This window comes from Phoxinus phoxinus (genome assembly GCF_949152265.1).
Source record: "Phoxinus phoxinus genome assembly, chromosome: 1".
Classification (NCBI taxonomy): Eukaryota; Metazoa; Chordata; class Actinopteri; order Cypriniformes; family Leuciscidae; genus Phoxinus; species Phoxinus phoxinus.
The window spans coordinates 22,441,674-22,456,431 of record NC_136876.1 but is presented as its reverse complement, the minus strand read 5'-3'; the positions used below and the strand labels follow the sequence as shown (position 1 = coordinate 22,456,431).

Here is a 14,758-nt window from a genome sequence, read left to right as displayed (position 1 = left end):
AACTGTGGCTCTCAACTCTTCATTAGATGACACATTATTTAAAGGAACACAACGACTTTTTGGTACTTTAGCTTATTCACCGTATCCCCCAGAGTTAGAAAAGTCCATACATACCCTTTTCATCTCCGTGCCTCCGTAACGCTGTCTGACGCACCCACCGCTAGCCTAGCTTAGCACAAAGACTGGAGGTAAATGTCTCCAGCTAGCATACTGCTCCCAATAAGTGACAAAACAACGCCAACATTTTCCTATTTACATGTTGTGATTTGTATAGTTACAGCGTGTACAAATAACAAGGTCACATGAGACACAGCCATCTTCTAACCGTATACATACTGGGAACTATATTCTCAGAAGGCGAAGCACTGCTACTTCTGCGGAGTGATTAGCACAACACTCTGAGCGAACTCTCTGCTCCTCACCACGGGGCTTCTCAGGTGCTGCGAGCAAATCTCTCCGCAGAAGTAGCAGTGCTTCGCCTTCTGAGAATATAGTTCCCAGTATGTATACGGTTAGAAGATGGCTGTGTCTCATGTGACCTTGTTATTTGTACACGCTGTAACTATACAAATCACAACATGTAAATAGGAAAATGTTGGCGTTGTTTTGTCACTTATTGGGAGCAGTATGCTAGCTGGAGACATTTACCTCCAGTCTTTGTGCTAAGCTAGGCTAGCGGTGGGTGCGTCAGAAAGAGTTACGGCACGCAGGGAGATGAGAAGGGTATGTATGGTCTTATCTAACTCTGGGGGATACGGTGAATAAGCTAAAGTCCCAAAAATTCGACGTGTTCCTTTAAGGCTGTTGAAGAATGGCTCTCAGGACTGCCTGTATTGCTCATGAGTTGTGATGTCTCAAATTGAACAGACAGGAGTGTTCACAGATGGCATGTTTTGATTCAGCTGCTTTGGAAAAGATGCTGATGGACCTGTGGGTAATTAACCCTCCCAGAATCAAGAACTTCTCAGTAAATCAAGTTACTCACCTATTAAATGGGAGAAGCAGAATTTCAAAACTTAATTTTTCAAATCCCACACCATACTGGCATGAACACACAACAAGTGAAAGCAACTTTGCTGTTCATTCCATGACAAAAACAGCCAAACAAACTATTACATTCCACACGCTTAAGCAAAATCCTTGACCACAGATGCACAAAACTTTAAGAAATATAAAGGAAGATGGAGAGAGAGAGAGAGAGAGAGAGAGAGAGAGAGAGAGAGAGAGAGAGAGAGAGAGAGAGAGAGAGAGAGAGAGAGAGAGAGAGAGAGAGAGAGAGAGAGAGAGAAAAAGTGGAAAGAAAAAGTGACAGAGACACTGATTGGTCTCTCGAGGAAGTCTGAGGTCAGATCAGGGCAGTGGCTAAATTTGTGCTCTCATTGGGGACGTCTGGCAACTAACCAATTGCAGTAGGGCAGGGAAAGTTCCTGTTGGCATCCAACCAGGGTCAAGTCTCTGTGGACACGAATACACAAGCAGCGAGGAGGAGTGTTTTAGGACGTCTGACAGAATACAGCTCCAATAAGAAAGGACTGACAGATGGATTATGCAGATATCGAGGGATAAGAGAGGGTTAAAGCATAAAAAAAAAGAACAGTCAGTAGTAATACATATTCAAGCCCCGACACTGGGCATTGGGGCACAGTGCCTAATGTCCTGGCACACAGAGAGAAAAAGAGAAGGTTGCTCGGATCACAAATGCACTAAGCATACACACACAGAAAGCCAGGGAGGTTGAAAGGCCAAGTTCTGTTTGCCCATACTTTAAAACACGTCTGTAAGTGAGCAAAAATAGGTGAATTCCTGTGGGCATGCATCAATTGACCAGAGTTCAACAGCGAACCATTTTAATCTGCAACACCACAATTCCGAACTCCTCAAGAAAGACATTGAGGGCGTCAAGTAGTCTCAGCCTCGGACGAAATGCCCATTGAGCGCCCACAGATGACCTGACACATACTGCACTACGCGCACACACACAGCAGCTAAAGTTGGTAGAAATAGCCAGTTCCAATTGGCTTGCACATTTGCAATTTTCAGGTGTCAGGATACACAGGTTATACTCTACAGAAGAATTCCTTAATGGATTTGCCAACATTTGCAAGGACTGTGGCATCTAGTCTTTTGAAAGAAATCCAAAAAAGCCACTTAGTAGCAAGCAAATTATATCTTTTAGCAGATGGTCTTTTAGTTAGATGGGCGATTCCCGTCTACATGGGCGGTTGTTGGACAGAATAAGCTTCAGAGTGGAGGGATTTTACGAGAATAGTCAAAAGTCTGGAAATATGACACTACATAAAGAAACAAGAGAGATTTGTCACATTTGCTTCAACAACAACAAAAACATCCTCTACTTGCACTCTGCCATTAATAAAGAGTTCAGTAGCACGGTGTCAGAACAATAATGAGAGTAAACTGACATTCTCACAACAGCATAAACACAATCCGCAAGTGTAAACACCATCCAATGATTCCTCTAACCTTGACACTTCTATAAACATACAGAGAGCAAAACACCTTTAACTGTCTGATATGATAAACCATCAGCTTAGACTGGCTTGACTCGATTGGGTCTGTAAAAAGTCAGATCTCTGGGTGGTTCTTGGGTAGAATAAGCTGCAATTTGGACCACAATTTATGTTGTTAGTCAAAAGTCCAGCTACATTAGAGCACCGCAAAGTATTACAACACATATACATATATATGTGTGTGTGTGAGAGAAAGCAACAGAAACAAACACAGTTTAATAGCAACCAAGACCTGTCACCAGATGTGACTGGTAACCTGTATAAAATGTGTCATTACATCACATGTATTTGAATAAAAACTACTGATAAAACTAGATACTCACCAGTAAATGTGGTCGTCAGGCCCAAAAATTATTTCCTACTCTGATTAATACATATATAGACTGCAAATTACTTAAATGGATATCACAAAGCAGTTACATTGCAAAACCTCATTCTTCTGTGGCTTTACAGTGAAACTGTCAGTGTTATAAATGTTGATCTACGGGAGTATTAACAGCTATGGACCACTCGGGGCTGAGAGCAATAGCAGTAAAGCTCTGTGGTGTAAATATTCATCAAACGGTCAATAGCCAATAAAGCAGGTTCAGAATCAATATCTGCCAGCATGCAGTCTCATCTGAATAACTACACACGGCACGCAGAGCAGAGATCGTCAGCTAGGTAGTTTATACGCTACCCAACATCCATCTAACCTACATCTGTGTGAATCTTACATTTCTCTATTAGCCCAATGCCTCTTTAGAAATATCCATTTCTAAAAAGCATACTCACAAAAAATGCACACTGAAGACTGGAGTAATGCTGATTTCAAATCAAATCAAATCAAATTCAATCAAATGAATTGACTGTATTACTGTTTTTGATGCATTTTTGATCAAATAAATGCAGCCGCGGTGAGCATTATTGCCTTCTTTCAAAAACATTTTTAAAAAAAATCATACTGACCTCAAACTTTCGAACAGCAGTGCACTTCTGATTAGCAATGGGATGTAGCAAAATATGTTCATAGTAATGATGTAAAATAAATTCCACTGACCTATCCATAATAGCCTATCTAATAATCTAGCCATTAATTTAAAATAGACTTCTTTGTTCTTATAGATATAGTCTGTATCATACATTTGTACTTTAGATTTACATGTAAGAAGTTAATTTCTGTATTATTTAAGGTGTTAATTTTAAGTAATAAGTGGCTTCTGTGGACTTTATTTCTTCTATGCTATAAAGTGTTAGTTTAGTGATTGTTTTGTGATTGGGGGTTTTGGAGCATCTTCACTTCACTTCAGGTGCTTCTTAGATTTCTTCCTTGGGAGCTCTCATTATAAGGTTCACAATTCGACTGGAAATTTGACTTGAGCTGAAATGAAAATAAATCTTTGTCCAAGACAAACAAGAGCCCTGCTTCAAAAAAAAAAAAACCCCAGAGCAGCACCTGAAAGTGTTCTCCTGAAACTGGTTTCATGTGTCCATCAAACCTGATCATCGATCCTCAGAGGGGAACAGGTTCCTCTGCACCTCTATTTGCTCGTCGTCATGCGCAGGACTGACTCCATAAACACAAGTCATGCTGCAGAGTCCCAGTGCCTTCTCGTAGCCCTCTTAATTAAAGCACTTCACTTTGTTTTTATTTCTCTCTCTCTCTCTCCACTTCTGCTTTCCCCCTCCCCCCCCCCTTCTCTCTCGTTCATCTCGCTCTCCCCCAGGAGGAGGGCAGGATTAAATTGGATTCTAAATGATCCAGAACCGATAGAGCAATTTCTGCTGCCATATTTTCATCCTGCGTCCCGCTTTAAAAACTCTCCCCATCCACTGTAAGGAGGCTGTCGGTGCTTCTTTGTCCCCTGGGACGCCCCAAACACGTCACCCTCCCCACATTCCTGAGGGGCGCTAAATGGAGAGAATGTTGAGTGGAGGAGCGGGGGGAGAGCAGGACAAAACACAAGGAGCGCCTTCTCGCCCATTAAGGTGGAGAAAATGAGAAAATTGGAAAATGAGAGACAGGGTTGTTCAACCTCTCATCTCGCTGCCACAATCTGGCACCCTTTTCTCTTTCTTTCACTCCTGTTCCTCTGCCCATATGTGAGATTCTTCAAAAAGATGAGTGTGACTGCTGCCCGCATATCAGTTTCATCTCTCTAGGATGCACGGAGCTCGCCATCTTTTGTGAAACATCTAATACAGGCTCATATAAAACTGCCAGAATCTGCGCAAGGATTATTCAGGGGCGGTTAATCAGCTTAAACTCACCTTGACTGAAATCACACAAGTACCAGTTGAGGACAATTTTAGGTCAAAATGTATATGTTAAAGTGCATTTACAGTTTTGTTCATAGGCCATTAACTCTTTCCCCGTCAAACACAGAATCTTCTATGTTTCCACTGTTATATGGTAGGGGCTGCTATTACACATCTTCTGAAAGACCTGATCAAAACGCGTGAAGACGACGCAAAAACAAGCGATCTTATATGTAAGCATATAAAAATGCAAAATAACGCGATCATTAACATTAAACATATAAATCAAAACTGCCCAATGTTACTAATTGAAATGTTGACCCAGGACGAGCTATAGGACTGTGCAAGCATTAATGGTGTTGACGGGCTCGTTTACTCCATCTATGTTTTGATCATCATTCGGAATGCGATCTAGACGTAGTCTTTGACAAAAACGTGATTTTCTCAGCTTTTTGCTCAAAATGTTGCTTTTTTTAATGAAATGTACCCATATTCAAGAGTTGATAAAAGAATGCATTCCATCTGCTGCTCACCCCAACCCTCTCTTCCGTGGATGTCGACACAAGACACGTAAAGTGCTGCCTTGGTTGACAGTATACAAATGGCTGAGGGTGGAAATATGCTAATACAGGACAGTCCGCGATCGTAGGCGGAGCATGAGCAATATGAGATCATATTGCCCAGAAAATCCAAACAGCTTGATTATTGAGAGCGTTTAGGCTTTTTGAGGATTACAAAAAAAAGGAGTGAATGGATTGTTTTCATTGTATGGTGGTTGTGTCCACACACTGCAGAGACACATTTATATGCAAACACCATATAAAAGTGAATTTTACATCCGATGACCCCTTTAAAAAATACAGTCCCTTCGTACATTGTAAATGCATGAAAAACAGCCAATGGTACAACATTTCTCACTTTGTGTTCCACGGAAGAAAGGTGTGACATGATGGTGAGTAAATGCCGACAGAATTGTGTTTGGGGAAAGCAGAAAGTTTAGTTGCACATTAAAATGTTTCTCACCAAACAAACAAATAAACAACAACTTTTAGGGCACTATTTCTTCTCCATACACTATAAACTCCATGACCCTGTGAGCTCAAGAGCTCACTGACCTAACGCACACATACCCACACTCTTATCATACATATTGATCTTTTCAATGTAACTTTGTATATTTATAAATATGCTGGCATGGATGTTAAAACCTGACGAATGCACATCAGAAATGTTTTCCCTCTGCAAATAACAAAACCACCTTAAAGAAATACACACCCCCAGCCATGAAGTTGCTCCATCTGAGCGAGTGTAATTCAGTTCCACTGAAGGCCAAAACCTCTGTAACTCTCATACACCAATCAAACAAGACAGCCCTAAGGCCATCACCCCCAAAAAATCTCAATTAAAACACTGTCGCCTGCCTCAAATTTAATATTACAAGGGGAAAGGTTCACATTGAATGTTATTACTTTCACAGAAAATAAAAGATCATTCACACTTTCAAAGGCATGCTAGTCTGATTAACTCTGTTTCGCAGGTATCCGCGTCTGTAGCATCTACAGCTCCCTAAAGGAATCAAGTGATACTGAGCTAGTTTGCAAAAACACTCTCTGATTAAATAAATGTTTCATAAAACAGTAAATGTGATGAGTATGCGAGAAAGAAATTTGCTTGTGCTTTTTTTAATTTTTAAAGAGATCAAATTATACACTAGATTAGAGGTGGGCGATATGACAAAATACACTAAGCAATTTTAATTCACTGTAACGATATAGTTATAAAACCAATGTAAAAACAGTTTATATATTAAATAATAAAATACTTTGGCCTGGTTTCACAGACAAGGCTTAGACTAAGCCAGGATTAGGCCTTAGTTCAATTAGGAGATTTAAGTAGCTTTTATAAACATGCCTTAGAAAAAAAAAAATCTGGTGTGCATCTTGAGACAAAACAATGGCACTTATATATTTTTAGATCTGTCGGTGCTAATCGCTTTCAGTTCAAACAGCTCAAACATGCACTTTAGCCGGTGACTAGATTCAAACCTTGTCTGTGAAACCAGGCCTGTTGCATAAACATAGCCATTATGTTAAGACAGTGTCTTAAGTTTTTAGGGCAAAAACTTAGGCCAATCTACGTTTTTATGCAACTGATTCAAAAAACATAAAAAATGTCTTAGAGGTTCATGTAACAGGTTTTGGTTTTTTTTTTACTTTACGAAATACCTTTAAAATGGTCATTCTTTTTTGGGAACTTGGACACAAACCAACACTAAAAAGGTAGTAAATATATACCATATAGATTTTTTAATCTTTAGAGTTGAATCAACTTCTTACCCATAGCTTTGGTTTCCTCGCCCTTGGCGTTAAGGATGGAGAACTTGAACTTGGCCCGAACCTCGCTCTTAGGACAGCTGACCAGGAGAAGATAGAGCGACAGATAATCTTTACTCTCTTCATCCAGGCCTTTTGGATTCACTCGCAAACACCTGCTCAAAAAACAAAGAATTTTACATCAGCAGATAGACTTGGTTTCATTCTAAACAAATAGAATTTAGAGTTTATAAATTCCAAAAAATCCCCCCCCCCCCAAAAAAAAAATTTATGCAATGCAAATCCAAGTGTGCTCCTTTCCTTCCTACCATTTGAGCTTGTCATTGGCCCCTGAGGAAAACGTGGAGCTTTTGATGACCTCGCCCATCTCCTCCCGGCAGAAGCTGAAGTTGTTGATGGTCCACATATAGGAGAACTTAACCACTTTGATCTGGCCAAACAACACAAGAAGATAACAGACAAGACGCTTCATTCTTCCATTTATTCATCTACCCTCCTCTCCACCCTTTCCTACATTAGATCCACAAGTGTTGGCCAAGACATCAAAAAGCGACACATCAAAACCACCTTTTATCTTAATGCGCTCTGACAACAAACAGGACGGGGAGAACAAGGAATAAAAAGACCTCAAACAAAAACACTGGGGGAGAATGAAGGCGAGATAAATGAAGGCATTAATGGAACATGTTTCACTAGTCGTGGGGATTCTGAACACGCTGGAGGACCTTGTGAAGTCACACACACTCAAAGCACAGAGAAGATAATGGCCATTACATATTTTTACACACTGACAGATCATTTTTCATAAGTTTATTAAAGAAATTCATACTTTTTTATTCAACAAGGGTGCATTAAATAAAGTGACAGTAAAGACTTTTAGATTTCTAAATTCTGTACTTTCAATTTATAAAAAAATATGGTTTCTACAAAAATATTTAACTGTTTTTTTTTTTTTTGCAGCAAATTATCATATTATAATCATTTCTGAAGGGTCATGTGACCCTGAAGACTGGGATAATGATGCTGAAAATTCCGCTTTGCATCACAGGAATAAATTGCATTTTAAAATGTATTCAAATAGAATTTGATTCGATTTTTTATTCTAATTATATTTCACAATATTACTGTTTGGGGTGTATTTTTGATCAAATAAATACAGCCTTGGAGAGACCACCCCATAAGAGACTTTTTTCAAAAACTTCTTTTTTTTTTTTATCTCACTGCCTCAGTAAAATACAGTGTACCTAAAATACAAAACACTTTATATGCAGGTGCTGGAAAACTCTACCCATCTTTCACAACATTCAATATTAGTTCCATATTATTCTATCTATATTATTGACTGTATTTAAGTTTACATTATTATTTTTTCCCATTAAATACAAATGAATTCATAAGTTAATTTCTTTGGATAAGATATTTAAGTGAATAAAGATTTTAAAAATAATAATTTGATTCTAAAGCTATTTAATAGTATTGTATGTTTTCAGTGGAGTTTTGGTCCTTTTTGAAGAACTGTATGATTTTGTTGAATGAAAATGTACAACGTGAACATTCTGATAAACTTCCATTTGAGTTCCACAGGATAAAAATGCCATTTCAAAACTTCTTTTAATTACATTTTGCAAAGAAGAAAAGTATGCCAATCCCACATGGGCCTGTTGATTGGACATTTATCATCATCACGAGGCTTATTATGTGTCTGGGACACCGGGGTGCTCAGATCTGCACCTGGAGATAGCTTCCTAAAGTAGGTTGTGAATCAGTATATCATGTACATGAATTCGGGCACTAGTAAGGACATTAAGGACCCTGGCTCACTACACACTGGGACACTATTTCCGGCGACATGACAACATCCTCATTGTACAACATCACTACTGGGAACAACAGAACAAAATCTTTTTCAAATTACTTGTTAATGTTATTTAAAGTACATTATAAATACTTTGCTTGTTACATATACGTGGAACATTTCAGCCATAAGTAAACTATAAAATTAGCTAGATTATGTTCATTACCTGTCTAGAGATGTTTATGCTGAAATATAATAAAATTATGTTTTTTATTTCTATAAACATCTATCCTGTGTCATTATGTGTAGTGATTTGTCTTACATAATTTGTTTCGTGCTTCATAACTTCCGTTAAGGGAACATAGCGAGCATCGATGCTCCACATGAGGCTGAACTAGGGAGCTGATTGAGACGCACCCCTAGTTTCCTGCACACTTTAGTTCCAGTCTTGCTCCAACACACCTGTAATTTTGAACTGAACCCATTAAGTTTGATTGACGTTCAGGTGTGTTTAATTAGACATGAAACTCACTATGAAGGTGGACAAGCAGAATTGAGCACCCCTGTTGTAGATTCACAGACCCAGAACCACACATACACACACACACACACACACACTCACACTCACCTGTGTGTAACACCAGCTTTCGGCCACAGGGCCGCTGGTCATTTCAGCAGGAGGGGGCGGACTCGGCACCCTGGACATCGCCAGTTTTGAGCGTGGGGGTGGGGCAGGGGGAGGGTCACTACGCCAGCCACCGCAGAACGTCCCTGACAGAGCGCACACACGTGATTACTCACTCAGAAGCAAATACATGCACACGCACGCATGTGTACTTCACAGCCGCCGCCAGGATCCGGGCACACACTCGTGTTCAGCGTAACCCAGAGAACATGGAGGGAATGCAGCCAGAACCTTGAAGGTGTTTTTCTGTGAGCCGTTCAGTTTAACCTGTAGTAGAGAATACAGAGAGCAGAAACAGAATGATTATTTATATCAAACTCTTGTAGTGAAAGGCTTTAAAATTTGATCTTAGAAATGATGCTGGGCCGAACCCGAGCTACACCTCTTGATTGAATTGTTTATTGTGAGAAAATTAATATTATTACTAGCCTTTAAATAAATTTAATTGATTTACATTTGTTATATACATTTTAACAGAAGTACTATTAATAACCACAAAAAGTACTACTATTATTATAAATGTCTATAGTTCATGTATATAAATAAATCACATCAAATTATAAAATAATGTGTTAAAAGTCATGGTAAGTGGAGAGATTGGACAACTGATTCACCATAAACATCCACCTTCAGCAAATCAAAAACAGACAATTCCAGACTGTTCTTTATAAAAAAGAAAAAACACCTGATTTGTTGGTTTTGCACATTGACAAACAGGTCTACCATCTTTCTTGAACATATGCATGAACCACAAAAATACGCAGAATCAAACAAACCACCAAATAAAGAGGGCTGTTTGATCTCCATTTTGTTGATCTAGTTCCGTACGTCTACATTTGCCAATGGTGTCAGAGTAAAAGCCAGACCTCTGAAACACCATCAGCAACTACAGCGAGTTTAAATCTGTCAAAGCAACATGCTTATAATGCTGGAGGAAAAAAAATAGTTATTTTCCCCTTGTGTGAAACAGCCCTCCCTGTCTTTTCCAGAAGAAAAGCACATTCATCATTCTATTGGCTCTCTTGTTCATTTCCCCTCAACCCTCGGAACCTTAAACCTTTTCAATCTTTTTTTTCTTCACATCAAAAAATAAATAAATAAATCAAACAGAACCTCAGGACTAATCCTTATTTTTCTATCCCTGCTGCTAATTAAGTCACTTTAATCGTTAGCTGGATACACCCCAGCCATTAATGAACTGACCAGAAACACCAAACTAGCCACTTGTCAAACAGTACAGCAAGTCATTAATACGGCTAATTAATGGATGTAAAAACAGTCCGACAGAAGCTCGGGACTGATAACCAATTAAAGCAAAAAAGTAAATTTCTTGCTTTGTGCATGACATTTATAAATGTTTAAAGAACACATGGTAATGGTTAAAGATCCTCATGGTCATGAGCAGGGTAGAATCGTCTTTATTAAAAGACGTCGCATGTAGGTAACTTTTTAATTTACTTCACAGAACAGTGAGATTTTCTGCAGTCAGATCACAAAGTTATGAAAAGTTGAACAACTAGACACTTCGACTGGGGGACCTTTGATTTTAACCAAACTTTGAAAAAAATAATACAAGTATTATCTTCTCTTTTCTCAATCTGAAGCGACCTAATCACCCTTTCATCTCTCATTCCTTTCTCCATTTTTACCGTCTTGCACTCCTCTCTCCCCTTTCTCACTCAACCTTCGTCTGCGAGCGAGGGAGACGGAGACGTTTCTTTCCCTTAATTAGCATCTGATTGAAAGGATAGACCATGGCCCGGCGGAACCTACCAGAAACTGTGCGGCGATTTGAAAAAGACAGTGAGAGAGAGTACATGACGGTGAAAAAAACCCAGAACAAAGTGCAAAACAGTGTATCGTGGGAAGGAGAGAAAAAAGAAAACATTAGGAGAATGAAAAGGTCAATTCAAAACTTTTCATAAGTACAGAGCAACTCATCCATTTCCCACCCACCACGACTGGATGATAGTCAAATTACAACTCAAAATGTATATGTTTGCTCTAAAACAGCTTAAAGGGTTAGTTCACCCAAAAGTGAAAATTCTGTAATTCACTCACCTCCATATAGTTCCAAACCCATGAGATTTTCGTTCATCTTCAAAATACAAATGAAGATATTTTAATACTGAGAGCTTTCTGTCCCTCCGTTGCCAGCTACGAAACTACCACTTTGACGCTTCAAAAAGTTCATAAAGAGAACGTAAAACTAATCCAATATGAATGGAGCCGTTTAGACCAAATTTTCTGAAGAGACTCCATAGTTTTATATGCTCAAACGTGCTGCGTAACTTGAGAATGAACCCCATTGGCTCTTGCGGAAGCTCAAACGTGCTGCGTAACATGAGAATGAACGTCATTGGCTCTTGCGGAAGCTCAAACGTGCTGCGTAACATGAGAATGAACCGCATTGGCTCTTGCGGAAGCTCAAACGTGCTGTGTAACTTGAGAATGAACCCCATTGGCTCTTGCGGAAGCTCAAACGTGCTGCGTAACATGAGAATGAACGTCATTGGCTCTTGCGGAAGCTCAAACGTGCTGCGTAACATGAGAATGAACGTCATTGGCTCTTGCGGAAGCTCAAACGTGCTGCGTAACATGAGAATGAACCCCATTGGCTCTTGCTGAAGCTCAAACGTGCTGCGTAACTTGAGAATGAACCCCATTGGCTCTTGCGGAAGCTCAAACGTGCTGCGTAACATGAGAATGAACCCCATTGGCTCTTGCGGAAGCTCAAACGTGCTGCGTAACATGAGAATGAACGTCATTGGCTCTTGCGGAAGCTCAAACGTGCTGCGTAACATGAGAATGAACCCCATTGGCTCTTGCGGAAGCTCAAACGTGCTGCGTAACATGAGAATGAACCCCATTGGCTCTTGCGGAAGCTCAAACGTGCTGCGTAACTTGAGAATGAACCCCATTGGCTCTTGCGGAAGCTCAAACGTGCTGCGTAACTTGAGAATGAACCCCATTGGCTCTTGCGGAAGCTCAAACGTGCTGCGTAACTTGAGAATGAACCCCATTGGCTCTTGCGGAAGCTCAAACGTGCTGCGTAACTTGAGAATGAACCCCATTGGCTCTTGCGGAAGCTCAAACGTGCTGCGTAACTTGAGAATGAACCCCATTGGCTCTTGCGGAAGCTCAAACGTGCTGCGTAACATGAGAATGAACGTCATTGGCTCTTGCGGAAGCTCAAACGTGCTGCGTAACATGAGAATGAACGTCATTGGCTCTTGCGGAAGCTCAAACGTGCTGCGTAACATGAGAATGAACCCCATTGGCTCTTGCTGAAGCTCAAACGTGCTGCGTAACTTGAGAATGAACCCCATTGGCTCTTGCGGAAGCTCAAACGTGCTGCGTAACATGAGAATGAACCCCATTGGCTCTTGCGGAAGCTCAAACGTGCTGCGTAACATGAGAATGAACGTCATTGGCTCTTGCGGAAGCTCAAACGTGCTGCGTAACATGAGAATGAACCCCATTGGCTCTTGCGGAAGCTCAAACGTGCTGCGTAACATGAGAATGAACCCCATTGGCTCTTGCAGAAGCTCAAACGTGCTGCGTAACTTGAGAATGAACCCCATTGGCTCTTGCGGAAGCTCAAACGTGCTGCGTAACTTGAGAATGAACCCCATTGGCTCTTGCGGAAGCTCAAACGTGCTGCGTAACTTGAGAATGAACCCCATTGGCTCTTGCGGAAGCTCAAACGTGCTGCGTAACTTGAGAATGAACCCCATTGGCTCTTGCGGAAGCTCAAACGTGCTGCGTAACTTGAGAATGAACCCCATTGGCTCTTGCGGAAGCTCAAATGTGCTGCGTAACATGAGAATGAATGTCATTGGCTCTTGCGGAAGCTCAAACGTGCTGCGTAACATGAGAATGAACCCCATTGGCTCTTGCAGAAGCTCAAACGTGCTGCGTAACTTGAGAATGAACCCCATTGGCTCTTGCGGAAGCTCAAACGTGCTGCGTAACTTGAGAATGAACCCCATTGGCTCTTGCGGAAGCTCAAACGTGCTGCGTAACATGAGAATGAACGTCATTGGCTCTTGCGGAAGCTCAAACGTGCTGCGTAACTTGAGAATGAACCCCATTGGCTCTTGCGGAAGCTCAAACGTGCTGCGTAACTTGAGAATGAACCCCATTGGCTCTTGCGGAAGCTCAAACGTGCTGCGTAACTTGAGAATGAACCCCATTGGCTCTTGCGGAAGCTCAAACGTGCTGCGTAACATGAGAATGAACGTCATTGGCTCTTGCGGAAGCACAAACGTGCTGCGTAACATGAGAATGAACGTCATTGGCTCTTGCGGAAGCTCAAACGTGCTGCGTAACATGAGAATGAACCCCATTGGCTCTTGCGGAAGCTCAAACGTGCTGCGTAACATGAGAATGAACGTCATTGGCTCTTGCGGAAGCTCAAACGTGCTGCGTAACATGAGAATGAACCCCATTGGCTCTTGCGGAAGCTCAAACGTGCTGCGTAACATGAGAATGAACCCCATTGGCTCTTGCAGAAGCTCAAACGTGCTGCGTAACTTGAGAATGAACCCCATTGGCTCTTGCGGAAGCTCAAACGTGCTGCGTAACTTGAGAATGAACCCCATTGGCTCTTGCGGAAGCTCAAACGTGCTGCGTAACTTGAGAATGAACCCCATTGGCTCTTGCGGAAGCTCAAACGTGCTGCGTAACATGAGAATGAATGTCATTGGCTCTTGCGGAAGCTCAAACGTGCTGCGTAACATGAGAATGAACCCCATTGGCTCTTGCAGAAGCTCAAACGTGCTGCGTAACTTGAGAATGAACCCCATTGGCTCTTGCGGAAGCTCAAACGTGCTGCGTAACTTGAGAATGAACCCCATTGGCTCTTGCGGAAGCTCAAACGTGCTGCGTAACATGAGAATGAACGTCATTGGCTCTTGCGGAAGCTCAAACGTGCTGCGTAACTTGAGAATGAACCCCATTGGCTCTTGCGGAAGCTCAAACGTGCTGCGTAACTTGAGAATGAACCCCATTGGCTCTTGCGGAAGCTCAAACGTGCTGCGTAACTTGAGAATGAACCCCATTGGCTCTTGCGGAAGCTCAAACGTGCTGCGTAACATGAGAATGAACGTCATTGGCTCTTGCGGAAGCTCAAACGTGCTGCGTAACATGAGAATGAACGTCATTGGCTCTTGCGGAA

At 41.2% G+C, this 14,758-nt stretch overlaps 1 protein-coding gene across 1 annotated transcript in view; it reads right to left on the bottom strand.

Moving 5' to 3' along the window:
* spop (speckle type BTB/POZ protein) overlaps positions 1 to 14,758 on the bottom strand; it is a 77,365-nt gene that overhangs the window by 19,274 nt on the left and 43,333 nt on the right. Inside the window, exons 3-6 of the mRNA XM_079634371.1 lie at positions 9,523 to 9,846; positions 7,408 to 7,529; positions 7,103 to 7,254; positions 4,779 to 4,783 (exon numbers count right to left, since the gene is read on the bottom strand). Of these exons, the coding sequence (XP_079490497.1) occupies positions 4,779 to 4,783; positions 7,103 to 7,254; positions 7,408 to 7,529; positions 9,523 to 9,600 (357 nt within the window). The 5' untranslated portion in view covers positions 9,601 to 9,846. The remainder of the gene's footprint in view (positions 1 to 4,778; positions 4,784 to 7,102; positions 7,255 to 7,407; positions 7,530 to 9,522; positions 9,847 to 14,758) is intronic.